The following is a 17,577-nucleotide window of genomic DNA, read 5'->3' as shown; positions in this document are numbered from 1 at the left end:
AACCGAGATACATTTGTAAACGGACTAAACTGAACATCTCTGGGTGACCCTCCAAACCAGGGGCGCTGGTCTCAACACGCACTCATACTGTTTGGAACACACATCCGCACACCGTGAGCAACCGCACTTTTACCATCATGGGCAGCCAAAGGGTGACTTTTATCAGCGCTAAGATCAAAGAAAAGCGCTTCTGCGCTACGCTCACGGTGAAGCTCCTGGTGCCAAAGAGAGTCCCCCGGTTCTCGCGCCTGCAGTCTCCAGCCACAGCGGCAGCACCGTGCCCCGGCTCCTGCCCTGGCCCTGAGCTCCTCGCGGGTGGACCCGCTCCAAACACGGTGTCCGAGCTTGGGGAGCATCCTCCAGAGTACCGCGGGGCCGGACCTGGAGCCTCATCTGGGGACAGGGAAAGCACTCTCCCTCCAGTTGCAGGGGTCCCTGGAGTGGAAGCGCCACGGGAAATTTCCTGGTAGTTGGCGTGAAGTCTTGGCGGCTGCTCGGAACACAGCAACTGGTAAGTGAGCGGGACCGAGAGGCCGGCTAGTATTCCGAAAGCCGAAGTGTACACAGCGAAGAGGAGCAGCACGTAGGAGCTGGAGCAGTCGGCCAGACAGCCCCAAGGCGTGCGCACGAAGGCGCCCCAGCCGCACAGAGGGAGCGCCGAGAGCAGCAGACTGGCTGCCCACACGGTCAGCGCCACGCCGAGCACCTGGCCGGATCTTCTGGAGGTTGCCTGGCTCCCCACAGCCCTGTGCATCGTGTAAAAGTTGTAGGAGACTAAGAGAGTCGCCTTCAAGTTGCTTGAGAGGCCCTGGCATAAATAAAGTAAGGCAGAGATGGTGCACAGAGACTGGAAGTAGTCAGAGACCCCATTTGGCCACTGCAAAAACATGAAGATGGTCACCGACAAGACGCTCATGAGATCATCCCCAGACCAGGAAGCCACAAGCATGGACACAACAGTTCTGTTCCGCATTTTCAGCAGAGAAACTAGTGAATAAATGCTGCCTGCCAGGGCTGCCAGAGTCATTAGGCATGTCAGGCAAAAAAGATAGATATTCACGGTTCCTGGCGGATTTAAAGGGTCTGTCGAATTATGGTTTCCTTTCCACAAGTTAGAGTCATTTGTTGATAAGTTACTGAGAAACACAGACATTATCCTTGGTCAATATTCAATTTCTTTTTCAATAGGTCTGTAAATAGTCTCACGATTAATAAGCATTAATAGTTGCAAATCAGATCTCATTTTCTCCTACCAAGTTTCCCTCAAAATGTTCCACGGTCATTCCTGCGGAAAACGGTCAGACAAGTCTCCATTAGACCTGACTCAACTCATATTTGAAAAATGGGTTCCACTTAAAGCAGCAATAAGAAACTTTTCAACATTTCAATTAAAAAAAAAAAGCCAAAAACTCCCTCCTGAAACCAGCAAGTTTCAGGCATGAAAGCAAAAGCTCCTCAAGTAGACTGGAAAACAATGATGTCTGGATCCTTTTGGGTCCTTCTTTGGAGCAAAGCAGCTTTGGCTTGAGGTAATCAAACTCTATTCACTTTTTAAGAGCAGTAAAATGATGCATTTGGTTCCAGAGCTGGATTCAAAGGCAGAGAGATTATCAGGTAGATTTCAGCTTGGCCGGTTCACAGACTGGGAGACAGAAAACGAGAGAGAGTCACTGAGCACAGCTCCCCATCGGAATTGCTGTGTTCTTCAATCAGCCTGTGATCCTCAGAGCTGCAGGAAGGAGGAGTCAGTCAGCTCTAAGCAGGAGAGAAGCAGGAACAAAAGGGAGGGGAGTTCTGTGTGTGAGCGAAATGATGTACATCTCCTCAGCCTGCCTTATTTGAAGCAAGAGACAATGTCTTTGCTAAGCCTACCCTTTTGGTTTTGACATATAAAACTAACCCAAATACTTGCTCAGGCTTGATGTGAATGAAAAATAGCATCTTGTTTTCATTTCAGAGGCCCAAGCTACTCTGCTAAGGGGCTGCTTTTATTCTTATAAAATTCTTAAAAAATTCTTATAGAACTCTCTGATCTATAATCCACTGGAGGAAGAATATCATCAATGCTATTTTAAAGAAAATAGGAGGTACCAGCTTTGTTTGTTTTTAAAATATCTATTGTACTTAAGAATGTCATTATGGTCCTTACTACACTAAACAAGATTTTGGAGACTCTTCGGGTGGAGACATTCTAACTTTAGGCATGTAACTATTTTATGCCAATGTCATAAAGTAAGCAAGCTGCTTTTTGAATAAATAATTTCTAGTTGTTAAAGTTAGATAACAGTATATAGGGCATACAAGGGAGGTTACTTCACAAAAACATTTTTAACCAGAGTATTTGGGGTGCTTTGTACAATAAATGAATTTCTTAACTCATTTTAAGAATCATCAATTTTGAAAGATGTGGGGCTTAACAAAGAAGTAACAGCAATAGCTCTGGTCCAATATTTCCCAGGATGCTCTAGGGTAGTATTCCTTCACAGCTCAGCTTCGTGACATGAATGAAGGCTGCCTTTTCACACTCAGTGCTGGAGTCTGAAGCAAAGCAGGGAAAGGGAAAGGACGAGGTTCATATGGTAATGATCTAAGTAAATAGATGTGGTAATAGAACTCTGATCATTCCTTTCATATTAAAGATAAGTGGAGCTACATTTTGAACCTGACTTTATGCAAATGAAAAGTGACTGTATTAGTCATTGCCGGCCATACCCTTCAATAGACACAGTAGACCCTTCACTAATCTTGACATACTGTTCAATTTCTCTTTCACTCAGCAAATGGAAACAAAAGTCACCTGTGACAGCTAACTCAGCACTCTGACTCTTCCTACTGATAGCAATGGACCTTGCAGAGTAGTGTGAGTAAAAAGGTTCTCAGTTAATTTTCAATATGGTGTTTAACCTTGGCTTTGTAGTTGGGTTGGATAATATGTATCACATTGCTAAAATGCCATGAGTAGGAATAAATAATAAGTGGCACAATAACATTTGAGGCCTGCAGACATTCTCCTTATCATTACCATCATTTCTGGGTTTTCTATTAAAGGTAATTTTGGAAAAGGGATAGGATACCTAAGCATCATGTTGCCCGGGTCTCTACCACATGACAGAAGGGCAAGAGAGTTACTACACTTCCAAAGGTTAGTGGTAGAATTTTCTGCCAGTAGGGGGCTAGGAGAGAAATCTGGATTCCATTCCAGACTGTGTTACTGCTGATTGTATAACCTTGGGTAAACGTTCTTATACTTTCTCTGGTGTCTGTTTCCACATCTGTAAAATACAGGGCTTGACTGGATCATTTTTATGCCCTTTCAAGTTCTGAATTTTGATGATATGGTTTTTAAATAGTTCAGGTTAACTTTGTCTTAATTTTCTTTTCTGCCTACTTCACAATAATCAATATTGAACTGATGCTTGGGTTCTCCATGCTTTCTCTTTCCCTGTTATGATGACATGGAGGCCTTTGCCAACATGAAGAATGTATCAGATTCAAGCAGTCTGGAATGTTAGGTCAACTGAAGGATCATAGCTGCCCTGGAGGGCTGTGAGAACCTATAGTAAGCTTTGTATGATTAAGAAGTAAAGTTTATTGTGTAAGTCACTGTGTTTTAGGGGGGCTGTTATTGGATGGTAGCCTAGCTTATCCTAATGCCATTAAGCACATGGTTGTCCCCACACACTTAGAAAGTGATGGGGCCAATTTTTAAAATTGTAGACTGGCTTTGCATTCTTAATTACAACACATACAAACATTTTCTAATTGCCCACTTTTAGCACCGCGTGATTGGGAACACTTCCAATGACTTTTGACAATTATAAAGTTTTGTTTGTTTTTCTTTCTCAGAAAGAATATTTGATATATCTAATTTTTCAAAGTTTTAATTTATAGACAACCTTTGACCAAGCTTTATGTTATATATATACACACACACACACACACACACACACACACACATATTGCAAGTGTGTTCAGTCGCTTAGTCGTGTCTGACTCTTTGTGACCCCATAGCTGTAGCCTGCCAGGCTCCTGTATTTTATATATATATACATATATATGTATATATATATAAAACATAAAGCTTGGGTTTGAAACCTGGGTTGGGAAGATCCCTTGGAGATATATATATATCTCCAAGGGATATATATATATATATATATATGTATATATATATATGTATATTATGAGTTTCTTGAAAGTTGTAAGCCTTCCATTTACCAAAATCTCCATCTCTCTGCAATATCCTCCCGCACTGAAAAAAAACACTCTAAATGCCTTTCAGCTAACCAGGATAACATTTAGGAGGCTGAGGAGAAAGATTTCTTAGTTCTTGTGAGTGAGCCTTGTTCCTCTGTCTCACTTATGGTAAAGCTTATATCTCAATTATTTAAAATCCTGTCTTCAAATTATTTAATAATGCAAATTTATATTGATTTAAATTAAAATTATGATTATGGCAGAATAGTTTAGGTGAAGATGCATTTATTGCCCCAGTGCTGTTTTGGTTACTTTAAAAATGTAGCATTACAGACTATAAAACAACCTAGAGAGAATTACATGGAAAACATTTCATTAGGCTTTTAGTTTATGAAGTCTTATATATGTTAATATAGAACATTTATAGAGAGAAATAGATTTATTGTTAATGCTTGCTCTTTTTACTCAATCTGGGCAATGCTCTTGACCATGGTAGTTCTGAAGGTCCACCTTGCCATATAATAAAGATAATATCTGGAGGAGAATTTTAATATAGAGCTCTGTGAAGCACTGAGTGGATTGAGAATGATCGAATTTATCCAATAGAATAAAAACATAAATAATATATAGTTATTCTAAACATAATTATATGGGCTTCCCAGGTGGCACAGTTGGTAAAGAATCTGCCATGAAGGAGACACAAAAGATGTGGGTTTGATCCCTGAATCGGAGAGATCCCCTGGAAGAGAAAATGGCAACTCACTCTAATATCCTTGCCTGGAAAATTCCATGGACAGAGGAGCCTGGTGGGCTACAGTCCATAGGTTCACAAAGAGTAGGATACAACTGAGTGCAGACACAGTCATTCCAAATATAACTATACAGTGTAAACTATCATTCATTCATTCATTCAACATCTGTTTGGGTGTCTAAAGTTCAGACAATGTACATTAATGGTAAACAGAACATTAGAGTTCCTGCCTTTAAGAAGCTTATGGTCCAGTCATTTTTCAAATTATCTTCTTCCTTAAATTCCTCTCAAAAACCTCTCATCCCAAAGGGATTCCATACAGTAAATATTTAATGCTTAGGATGAGAATGTCCTTATGCACAACAAATTGACCAAGTCTTAAATTAGTAATGAGGTAATGCAGGAGGAGCCCTGCATCTTATTTTCCCTAGACCCATTTGGGCTGTTCATGCCTGCTCAGTTGTGTCTGACTTTTTGTGACCCCGTGGACTATACCCTGCCAGACTCCTCTGTCCATGGGATTCTCCAGGCAGGAATACTGGAGCAAGTTGTCATTTCCTTCTTCAAGGGATCTTCCCAACCCAGGTATCAAACCCACAACTCTTGCGTCTCCTGCATTGGCAGGCAGATTCTTTACCAGCTGAGCCACCAGGTCTCCAAGGTTTCAATGACATTATTTCAATATCTCAGTATCTTGAGGATAGAATTCTTTACCGTCTGAGCCAGTAAAGATTCTGCCTGCAATGCAGGAGACCTGGGTTCAATCCCTGGGTTGGGAAGATCTCCTGGAGTAAGAAATAGCAAACCACTCCAGTATTCTTTCCTGGAGAATTCCATGGGGTCACAAAGAGTCAGACACAACTGAGCGGGCATGGCTACTGTCCATGGGGCTGGCAGGCTACAGTCCATGGGGTATCAAAGAGTTGAATACAACTGAGCAGCTAATACCCTGAGGACGGAATAATATCCTCAGCGAAGTACTAAAACTGTAAGTGACATATGAAGCAGTTGCGATATTATTATTTAGCTTCTTTTCACTATAGACCTGATAAAAACTCTTAAGTAGCTATGAGAATAGTTCTTGGTTCTGTTCTGGTCCAGATTTCTCTTCATCCTGCATGGCTTGTGTTATGCTGGATCCTTAATTTTTCTGTGATGCCCCCTCACCCCTGCCACCTCCACATTGTTCCTGACCCACACCAATGTGTGCTGGGATCTGTTTGCTATTTAATTGCTTGGTTGTGTCTGACTCTTTTGCTTCCCCATAGTCTGTAGACCGCCAGGCTCCTATGTCCATGGGATTTCCCAGGCAAGAATACTGGAGTGGGTTGCCATTTCCTTCTCCAGGGGATCTTCCCAACCCAGGGATCGAACCCTGTCTCTTGTGTCTCCTGCATCAGCAGGTATGTTCTTTACCATTGAGCCACAGGGGAAGCCGTTTAAATAAAGCATTTCTTAGTATTTCAGAAATTTCTCAGTCTCTACATTTAATAAGGCTCAAGATTCATTTTAAGTACCAAAACTTCATCAACCATGTTTTCAGAGATGATTTTTTTTTTCTGATTCTTTACAAAATGAATCTACTCATTGCCCTAGGAGTGGCTTCTCTCTCAGTGCTATGGCTTTACTTTCTAATCTGAGCACTCTGTCCTGTAGGAGTATCATTGTTTTGCTTTGAGGTGATATCTGGGGCATAATAATGGGAAATATGTTTTATCTCATGTCTTTTGGGAGGAAGAGTAATTTCCTTCTTGAGGTCCCAGTTTTCTTCACTAAGTAAAAACAACGACTATGAAAGGTTTCTCAGTTCATTTTAGGGGCTGGCAAGCTATGATTTGTTTTTAGAAGTGTAGTTTTACTGGAACATAACCACACCCATTTGTTTAAGTCTTTTTATGATTGTTTTCAAGGTACAAAAACAGTTGAATCCTAAGTAGTTGTGACAGAGACTGTGCCAAAAATATTTACTATCTAGCACTTCACAGAAAAAAATTTGTTGATCCTTGGCTTATCTAAAACAGGAACATTTCAGTGCAAAGTAACTCCAATTAATAGAATGACTGGGTCATTTGTGAGATTTAGACAAATCCACATCTCATGTATTCTAACATATGTAACAATAATATAATATATATACTATATTATATAATAAATTATATATATTTGTACATAAATATATAATTAATATCAATAACAACAATAGCAATAGCTAACACATTTTTAGTCTATATAATGTGCTGGACATTCTTCTAAGTTATCTATACATATCAACTAATTTAATTTCACAATACTAGGATGTTGATAACAGTTTTAGACCCCTTTCTCTAAACAAAGGAATTGAGACACAGTGAGTAAATAACCCACCTAAAATTTCACTGCCTGTAAATGGATTTGACCCAGGTTATTCAGAGACATAACAATGGCTTACAGAGGCAAAGTTGTATGTGGTTCATTTTTCTGCCCTATTCTTTAGATTTCTTGCCTTTGCAAACACGCTGTGAGCTTTAATAAATCAGAGGGATTGCTGGGGAAGACAACTTCCTGAAGCAATACAGATTTCTGAGGTCCTAACTCAGTAATAGAATGATACAGATGGCTCCTGTTCTTCCTTTTCATTTCATATCATTGAGGTCCAACGGTTTTAAACAAATTATCTCCATAGCTTTTAGTTAAGGAGAAGTAAAGTTTTATCCAAACTCTGTAGCTGAGAAGTCAGAGCATACAAGCAAAATCACTTGTTGAAGATGCTGTAATTCAGGGACTGAGGTGGAAATTAAATGTACTTTCTTCCTTTTCTCAATTTGTCTCTACACCCAGGGGCAGCAGTGTCTCTGGGCTATGTAGTGAGAAATACCCCAGGGTTTGGGGTGTATTTGAAATGAAAAGGTTATATATTTATGAAGCATTTTTAAAATTTTGCATGACAGAGAGACACAGTAAAGGCTTAGAAATTGTCGTCCTGCAGAGGTGAAAAGTGATATTGATCCTCTGATCACTGTGGTGGAGAAGCTGGGCTCAACAACCAGAATGATTTCTAACTCTTATCAGGCTTGCTTTGAACTCTTACAACAAGACACTTAATCTCACCTATGGCTCAGTTCCTCTGTCTTCATAGACAGGAAAATGATACCTATGCAGCAGAATTTTAAAAGCTCAGAAGAAAAGCATCATAAAAGTTTAGAATATATAATGATGAGTTTCCATGTACTTCTTTCTGTAAGTGGCGGTTTTCTTCGCAGTGAAATGCTACGCCAGCACCAGCTCTGGGTTGTCTAGTAGATGACAATAAAGGAGAAGCTGTTGTGATGGAGCATTTATCCTTTCCATTCCACTCTATTTCCACATCTGATGCATATCACAACCATAAACGTCACTGAACACATCATGTTATTTCTCATTTGATGATCAAATTAATGAAATGTGCAATGGAGAGAGGATAGAGGAAAAGGAGAAATGATGGGGAGAGGAAGGCAGAGAGAGAGAGAATGAGGATAAATGAATGCCTAGTAGGAAAGCATCTGGACTAATATACTGGGGCACTGCTGGTGACAGGCATTGGAGTTGGAAGGAATATGGCTGACCCAGCAAGGTCAGGATAGAAGACAAAGAGAAACTGATAGACACAGATTCTATATTTTAAAATCGACTTGTTCCAGAAAGGACTGGAGTTGAAAACCAGTAAGTCAGACATGAAAATGGGTTAAATGTAACTGTAAAGATATGTCAAAGGAAAAAAAGACATACAAAACTACAAAAGAAAATCTTGCTCTCAGGGTGCAGAAGCGATGACTATCAGCAGTTTCATGTGTACTCACAAATGGAATTGATACATAAATGGAATCACACTTACATCTTGTTTTTTTGTTGTTGTTGTTAAATGTATGAAATCATCTTGTGAATTACTTCATGTAAGCACTCATTTCCTATTATATGTTGTTGTTGCTGTTGTTCAGTCACTCAGTCGTGTCTGACTCTTTTCAGCTCCATGGACTGTAGTCAGGGGCTCCTCTGTCCATGGAATTCCCAGGCAAGAATACTGCAGTGGGTTGCCATTTCCTTCTCCAGAAGATCTTCCTGACCCAGGGATCGAATCCATGTCTCCTGCACCTTCACACTGGCAGGCAAATTCTTTACCACTGAGCCATGGGGATGGTGGGAATCTATTTTATGTTTGGCTGTGTTGGCTACATTGTTGTCGTTGTTGTTTAGTAAGTAAGACGGGTCAGATTGCAAGAATACTGGAGAGGGTTGCCATTTCCTTCTCCAGGGGATCTTCTCAACCCAGGGATCAAATCCAAATCTCCTGCATTGGCAGGCGGATTCTTTATCACTGAGCCACCGGGGAAGCCATTTGGCTGCATAGATGAACTAGAATTTATTTAGTTAATTCTTTATTAAAGAGCATGTAAGGATTTTTCCCCTATTTTTTTTTTTTTTTTGCTCTAAAACAATAATGTTTAGTGAACATCCTTGTACACAAGCCAAGGCACATTTTTGCAAGTACATACTCAAGGTAAATTCCCAAAGTTGAAATTGCTGGGCCAGTTTTTTTTTTTTTCAGTTTTGACATATTTATCTATGTGCCTACCAAAAAGTTGTACAACAATGGTAGTATAAACTCAAATATATTAAGACTGTTTCTCCGACATTCTCACCAATACTGAACACACAAGCAACTCCTGCAGCTCAATTCCAGAAAAATAAATGACCCAATCAAAAAATGGGCCAAAGAACTAAATAGACACTTCTCCAAAGAAGACATACAGATGGCTAACAAACACATGAAAAGATGCTCAACATCACTCATTATCAGAGAAATGCAAATCAAAACCACTATGAGGTACCATTTCACGCCAGTCAGAATGGCTGTGATCCAAAAGTCTACAAGCAATAAATGCTGGAGAGGGTGTGGAGGAAAGGGAACCCTCTTACACTGTTGGTGGGAATGCAAACTAGTACAGCCACTATGAAGAACAGTGTGGAGATTCCTTAAAAAACTGGAAATAGAACTGCCTTATGATCCAGCAATCCCACTGCTGGGCATACACACTGAGGAAACCAGAATCGAAAGAGACACGTGTACCCCAATATTCATCACAGCACTGTTTATAATAGCCAGGACATGGAAGCAACCTAGATGTCCATCAGCAGATGAATGGATAAGAAAGCAGTGGTACATATACACAATGGAGTATTACTCAGCCATTAAAAAGAATACATTTGAATCAGTTCTAATGAGGTGGATGAAACTGGATCCTATTATACAGAGTGAAGTAAGCCAGAAAGAAAAACACCAATACAGTATATTAATGCATATATATGGAATTTAGAAAGATGGTAATAACCCTGTGTACGAGACAGCAAAAGAGACATTGATGTATAGAACAGTCTTTTGGACTCTGTAGGAGAGGGAGAGGGAGTGGGTGGGATGATTTGGGAGAATGGCATTGAAACATGTATAATATCATATATGAAATGAGTCGCCAGTCCAGGTTCGACGCACGATACTGGATGCTTGGGGCTGGTGCACTGGGACGACCCAGAGGGATGGTATGGGGAGGGAGGAGGGAGGAGGGTTCAGGATGGGGAACACATGTATACCTGTGGTGGATTCATTTTGATATGTGGCAAAACCAATACAATATTGTAAAGTTAAAAAATAAAATAAAAAAATAATAATAAAAAAATAAAAGTTTTTTGATCAATCTGCTAGGTTAAAAAATATTGATTTACAAAACTACAATGATATATCATTTCACACTGGTCAGAATGGCCATCATCAAAGAGTCTACAAATGATAAATGCTGGAGAGGGTGCGGAGGAAAGGGAACGCTCTTGCATTGTTGGTGGGAATGTAAACTGATACAGCCATGATGAAAGACAGTATGGAGATTCCTTAAAGAACTAGGAATAAAACCTCCATATGACCCAGCAATCTCATTCCTTGGCATATACCCTGAGGAAGCCAAAATTGAAAAAGACACATGTATCCCATTGTTCACTGCAGCACTATTTACAATAGCTAGAAGATGGAAGCAACCTAGATGTCCACTGACAGATGAATGGATAAAGAAGTTGTGGTATATATACACAATATGAATATTACTAAGCCATAAAAAGGAACACACTTGAGTCAGTTCTCATAAAGTGGATGAACCTAGAGCCTATTATACAGAGTGAAGTCAGTCAGAAAGAGAAAGACAAATATTGTATACTAACACATATATACAGAATCTAGAAAAATGGTACTGAAGAATTTATTTGCAGGGCAGCAGTGGAGAAACAGACATAGAGGATAGACTTATGGACATGGGGAGAGGGAAGGAGAGGGTGAGATGTATGTTGAGAGTGACATGGAAACATATTACCGAATATAAAATAGATAGCCAATGGGAATTTGCTGTATGGCTCAGGCAACTCAAACAGGGGTTCTGTATCAAGCTAGAGGGGTGGGATGGGAAGGGAGATGGGAGGGAGGTCCAAGAGGGAGGGGATATATGTATATCTATGTCTGATTCATGTTGAGGATTGACAGAAAACAACAAAATTCTGTAAAGCAATTATCCTTCAATTAAAAAATAAATTAATTAAAAAATATTGATTTATAAGTGTCTGTTGGTATTAAGGAAATAACATTATATGTTCAGATATTTGTTATGAATTTATCATTTCTATTATAATTTTGTTTATTAATATTTTAGGAAATTATTTCATTCAGACTATTGCAATTGGGAAAGCATTCATTAATGAGAAATTACTCAAATAAAGGCTTCCTTGGTGACTCAGATGGTAAAGAATCCACAATGCAGGAGACTTGGGTTTGATCTCTGGGTTGGGAAGGTCCTCTGAAGGAGGCCATGCCAACCCACTTCAGTATTCTTGCTTGGAGAATCCCCATGGACAGAGGAGACTGGTAAGCTACAGTCCACGGGGTTGCAAAGAGTTGGACATGACTGAGCGACCAAGTACACTCAAAGAAAAGGAAGGGGCCTTGTTTGTACAGAGGGAAGTAAACGAAGGAATTATTGATAAGGATGAAGGTGGGTTTTATCTTGGGAAATGCCAGAATATGGTGGATCATTGGATTTAGCCATTTCCCAGAGAATAAAGAGTGGAAATCTCTCAACCATTACTGCTTTCTGGGAGCAAAGGGTTCAGCTAAAGTTGAAAATTGTCATTCTCTCCTTTTGTTCAAAATAAATTATGTTGCTGAACAATTTCAGTTCAGTTCAGTTCAGTCTCTCAGTCATGTCCGACTCTTTGCGACCCCGTGAATTGCAGCACGCCAGGCCTCCCTGTCCATCACCAACTCCTGGAGTTTACCCAAACTCATGTGCATTGATTCGGTGATGCCATCCAGCCATCTTGTCCTCTGTCATCCCCTTCTCCTCCTGCCCCCAATCCCTCCTAGCATCAGGGTCTTTTCCAATGAGTCAACACTTCGCATGAGGTGGCCAAAGTATTGGAGTTTCAGCTTCAGCATCAGTCCTTCCAATGAACACCCAGGACTGATCTCCTTTAGAATGGACTGGTTGGATCTCCTTGCAGTCCAAGGGACTCTCAAGAGTCTTCTCCAACACCACAGTTCAAAAGCATCAATTCTTCAGCGCTCAGCTTTCTTCACAGTCCAACTCTCACATCCATACATGACCACTAGAAAAACTATAGCCTTGACTAGATGGACCTTTGTTGGCAAAGTAATGTGTCTGCTTTTGAATATGCTATCGAGGTTGATCATAACTTTCCTTCCAAGGAGTAAGCATTTTTAATTTCATGGCTGAACAAGTTAGAGGTAATCAAATACTTGGTAAGTTGAAGCAGGGTCTAAGAAATAGTCTCTCAAGGGTACTTGTTAATCTTATTATGGTTTATTTTTAAAAGGAGTTTTTACTTTTTAGGCAAATTGATTGACATTTTCCTTTGTATCCCACAAAATATTTCACATCAAAAGTGTAAAATAAGTTATGTCATTTTTATACTACTATGAATTGCATTTGAATCCATATTGAATCCATATTTGAATCATGTATTGCATTTGAAATTTTTCTGCTAAATGTATTTTGGTACAAGGATTTAGAAAAGGATTTTGCTTGATTTTTATTTCCTAAGTCATTATCCAGTTGCTTCAACATAATTTTATGTAGTCTATCTTTTCTCAACTGATTTGATATGACACCTTTAAGGTATAATCATTTCCCCTATGAATTGTGTCTATTTTGATACAAATTATTCTCTGTTGATTCCTTTCTAGTGAAATAATATATATATTATAAATTTTGTTAGAATATAACATGCATACAGAAAAGTGTGCAAGTGATAAATACATAAACTTTCACAAAGTGAGCTCTCTGTGTTATAGCACCTAAATGAAGAAACACATAACCAGAATGTTAGAAGCCCCCATGTATCTCTTCTAGCTATCACTTACCACCTCTGCAACAGTGCATGCCAAGGATAACTAGTGTCCTGACTTCTAATCTGTAGTCAGATACTAGTTTTACTTGAAAAGAAAGTATGTGCTCCTTTGAGTCTAGCTTCCTTTGGTCAGAATCATATGTGCAAGATTCTTCCATGTTTTTTAATACAGTGGTTCTTTGTTTTTGATTTATCACACTCCAAATTTATGAACAGCCTACAATTTATGTATCAGTTCCATCATAGATAAACATTTGTGTCATCAATTTAGGGTGATTACAAACAAATGCTTGTAGATTTTATCCTTGCAGGCTTACAAGTTAATTTGCTGCAGTTTCATAGCAGACTACAGGGGATTGCTGGTTTAGAAATATAGGACTTTATTATTTACAACAGCATAAATCAGTATTTTCTTGTGCTAGTTTCCCAAGCCCAAATTCCCACAGGTTACATGCAGAGGACTCAGTGACACTGCATACACAATGAAGGCTGTGTTATAGGAGAGAAACCCTGAACTAATTTAGGAACACAAATGGTGTATCATGAGAAGTATGCCTGTCCTTCTCTCTGGAGAGAGACACTATCCCTTAATCCCAAGGATGTAGCCAAATCTGCCTTTTACTTTGGATACAAGCATCTCTAAAAAGAGAATATAGAAGCAGTCAGCATTTCTGCTTGTAAGACATGCAGAAATGCAAGATATGCATGGATAATTAACTCTCAGGAGAAACAGGACAAATAAGTCCACAATTACTGTTTAACATTTTGACAGAGGTCCTAGCCAATGCTATGAAGAAAAAAATAGAAAGAAGAGATTGGACAGGGTGGAAGTTCAGAAAGAAAATTATCATTGTGTGCAGATGCTGTAATCATATACCTGGGTAGCAAAAGAACTCACAGACAAATGATTACAACTAAAAAGAGAATTCAATTGCTAGGCAAAGGATCAATTTTTAAAATCAATAGCAGTAAAAACTAACTAGAAAGTGTAATAAAATATATATATTTTCATAATTTAAATCCTTGAAGTGATAAAAATCATGAACTATCTAAGGAACTATTTTAATCAAAAACACTGAACCCCTATTTACATAAAACTTGAAAACATTAATAAAAGATCATGGAAGATGATCTAAATAAATGGAGAGGTATTCCATGATTCTGGATAAAATATTTACTATTAAAATGATGTAAATTTGTTCTAAATTTATATATTCAATATTTTGTTGTTGTTTAGTTACTAAGTGGTGTCCAACTCTTTGCAACTCCATGGACTGTAGCCCATCAGGCTCCTCTGTCCATGAGATTTCCCAGGCAAGAATACTGGAGTGAGTTGACATTTCCTTCTCCAATATATTCAACATAATCCCAATTAAATTTCTAGTTGAATTTTTTGAAAAACTCAATAAACTTAAATTTATTTGGAAGGATAGAGGTCCGTGAAGAGCTAAGTCAGTGCTATAAAAAGCAGTTATTCATGCAATGAAGCCATTATTCTAAAAACAGTGTAATATTAGTACAAAAACATATAAACTACCAGTGCAACAGAACAGAATGTTTGAAGATAGGCCTATACATTTATACAACAACATATTACAAGCATTTCCCCATGAAACATCATCACTTAACTTTATGGATAAAAATAAAAATTGATCTTGATCCTGTATATACAGATAATCGTAGGTGGATCAAACACTTAAACATAAAAGGCAAACTATTATGTTCTCATTAAGCCAGGGTAGTGAAGGTCTTATTAATTAAAACAGAAAACTTACAAATCATAAGGAAAAAATATTGATGCAACTTTTTACCTCAAAACTAAGAATGAAGAATTTCTGCTAAAAAGATGAATACCATGGACATGGTTTCTGGAGAGACAACAAAAGCAAATTTTTGCAATTGCTAAAACCTGAGAAAAACAAAAGATGATTAAAATCAATTAACGGGAAGAGCTCCATCTCTAACTGGCTTATTTCATTTAGGATAATATCCTTAAGGTTTATCCATATTGGCTCATATTACACAATTTCCTTCTTTTTAAAGGCTGAACAATATTCCCAAGTGGCTCTAGTAGTAAAGAACTCACCTGCCAATGTGGGAGACATAAGAGATGTAGGTTCAATCCTTGGGAAGATCCCCTGTAGGAGGTAGTGGCAACCCACTCTAGTATTCTTGCCTGGAGAATTCCAAAGACAGAGAAGCCTGGGAGGCTGCAGTCCAGAGGGTTGCAAAGAGTCAGACATGACTGAATCAACTTAGCATGCACACATATACTGTATTTTCTTTATCTGTTCATCTATCAACAGACATTTGGTTGTTTCTACATCTTGGCTATTGTGAATAGTGTGTCAATGAGCATGAAAGTGCTAATATTTCTTTGAAATAGCTAACAATGCTGAATTACACATTTGAAAAAATTTCGGAGGGTACATAGACCTCATGATGTGTTCTTGCTACAATAGTTTTAAGTCAACATTCAGAAGACAACCATCCCCAAAGAAAAATGGGCAAAGGGTATGAGCTGGCAATTTATCAAAGATGAAGAGATGCAAAAAATTCAATTTTAAATTCAATTTTAAAAAGTGATGAGATGCCATTTTGCACCGAGTCAACTGACAAAAATAAGAAAGCTGGAAGATGCCAAAGTTTAGCAGAGATATGAAAATAGAGTCACATTTGCATTGCCGGTGGGAGTGTAGAGTGGTGTAACCATTTTGAGAAAGCACTCTTCAGAGAGATTAAGGAAATTCATCCTACAATCTGGTATTTGTATGAAGTTTTCATCCATACTCATGTGGACATGCCACAGTGTGTTCATTGCAGTCTTAGCAGTGTGGTAAGTTGGTGACCTGGGTGCCCGTAGCTGGAAGAGAAGATAGGCAAAATGTGGTCGGTACACACAAGCAGCCATGAGAAGTGCTGGTGTTGCACACAGGGCAACATGGATGGATCTTAGAAACTTGTGTTTTTAAAACAACACTAAGTAAAAGAAGGGAAATGTATGGTACAATACTGTTTACATGTGTTAGAAAGAAATGCACATAAAACATCAACTCACATTTTGTAAAGACATTTTACAAATTAAAGTGTCAATATTAAATACAGTAAGTTAGATCTCTAAGGGGTAAGGAAAATGGGAATAGGGTATAAAAATAAAGAGAAAAAATAAAAAATAATCTATTTCATGGGAGTTTTCAAGTATATCTGCATAGAGTTGAGCAAATAATTCTTAAAATTTACCAGTGTCTTGGCTGCCTCCATCTGTTCCATTTGGACTATTTGTGTTTTGGCATTTTTCTTCCTTGATTTGATTATAGTTAGTAATATATTTTGTTGCTTTATTCAAAGTACCAGTTTCTAGGTATATTTATCAGCTCACTGTTTCTCTTCTTTTTAATTTGCTGAATTTAAAAAAATCAACTTATTTTTATTTTTTAAATTCTTAGATTGCATAAAAGTGTTAGCCACTCAATCATGTCTGACTCTTTGGGACCACATGGACTGTAGCATGCCAGGCTCTTTTTTCCATGGAATTCTCCAGGCAAGAATACTGGAGTGGGTTGCCATTCCTTTCTCCAAGGGGTCTTACTGACCCGGGGATCAAACTCGGATCTCCCACATTGCAGACAGATTTTTTACTATCTGAGCCACCAGGGAAGCCCCATTGCATAATTATAGTTAATACTATTTGTTCTTATTTGGTAATATGAATGCTTGAAGATATACATATAGGTAAACATATATATTATTTTTTAAAAATCTATTTTCTATTATAGCTAAACCCCATAAATCCTAATTTGGAGTCAGAATGGAAGTATTTGTCTAGAACCAGATGGTGTTTTCTAATTGTGACTATATTGTTGCCAATGGGAAAATAATTCAAGAGTAAAGTAGCGTTTTTCTTGAGCTCAGGAGAATTTTGCTTCTCCATTTCCAACTGTGTGGATGTGTTTATTTCATTGAATGACTGACCATCAAATTAGAATCTCACTCTAATCTCAATGGCAAATCCTTCCAATTACAATATGACTTGCCTGCTGCTTGACATAACTTTCTGTTTGGGGTTTTGATTTTTCCCTTAGGCTTTTCTCTGGTATGGTGAACACTGAGGTCTTCTTAGATGCCTTATTATAAAACAGAAGATTTACATGGAATAAGCAACAGAGGAGAGGTAGATGAAGGAGAATATAGGGGTTCATATTACTTTCATGATC

At 38.5% G+C, this 17,577-nt stretch overlaps 1 protein-coding gene across 1 annotated transcript in view; it reads right to left on the bottom strand.

The window, feature by feature from the left end:
• The window catches only part of GPR149 (G protein-coupled receptor 149), an 86,995-nt gene extending 85,269 nt beyond the window's left edge, over positions 1 to 1,726 (bottom strand). The window contains exon 1 of the mRNA XM_019966234.2: positions 134 to 1,726. Within this exon, the coding sequence (XP_019821793.2) occupies positions 134 to 1,153 (1,020 nt within the window). The 5' untranslated portion in view covers positions 1,154 to 1,726. The remainder of the gene's footprint in view (positions 1 to 133) is intronic.
• Between the last annotated feature and the right edge of the window lie 15,851 nt (positions 1,727 to 17,577).

Source organism: Bos indicus, chromosome 1, assembly GCF_029378745.1.
Source record: "Bos indicus isolate NIAB-ARS_2022 breed Sahiwal x Tharparkar chromosome 1, NIAB-ARS_B.indTharparkar_mat_pri_1.0, whole genome shotgun sequence".
Taxonomy (NCBI): Eukaryota; Metazoa; Chordata; class Mammalia; order Artiodactyla; family Bovidae; genus Bos; species Bos indicus.
This window is presented reverse-complemented; position numbering and strand designations above follow the sequence as displayed.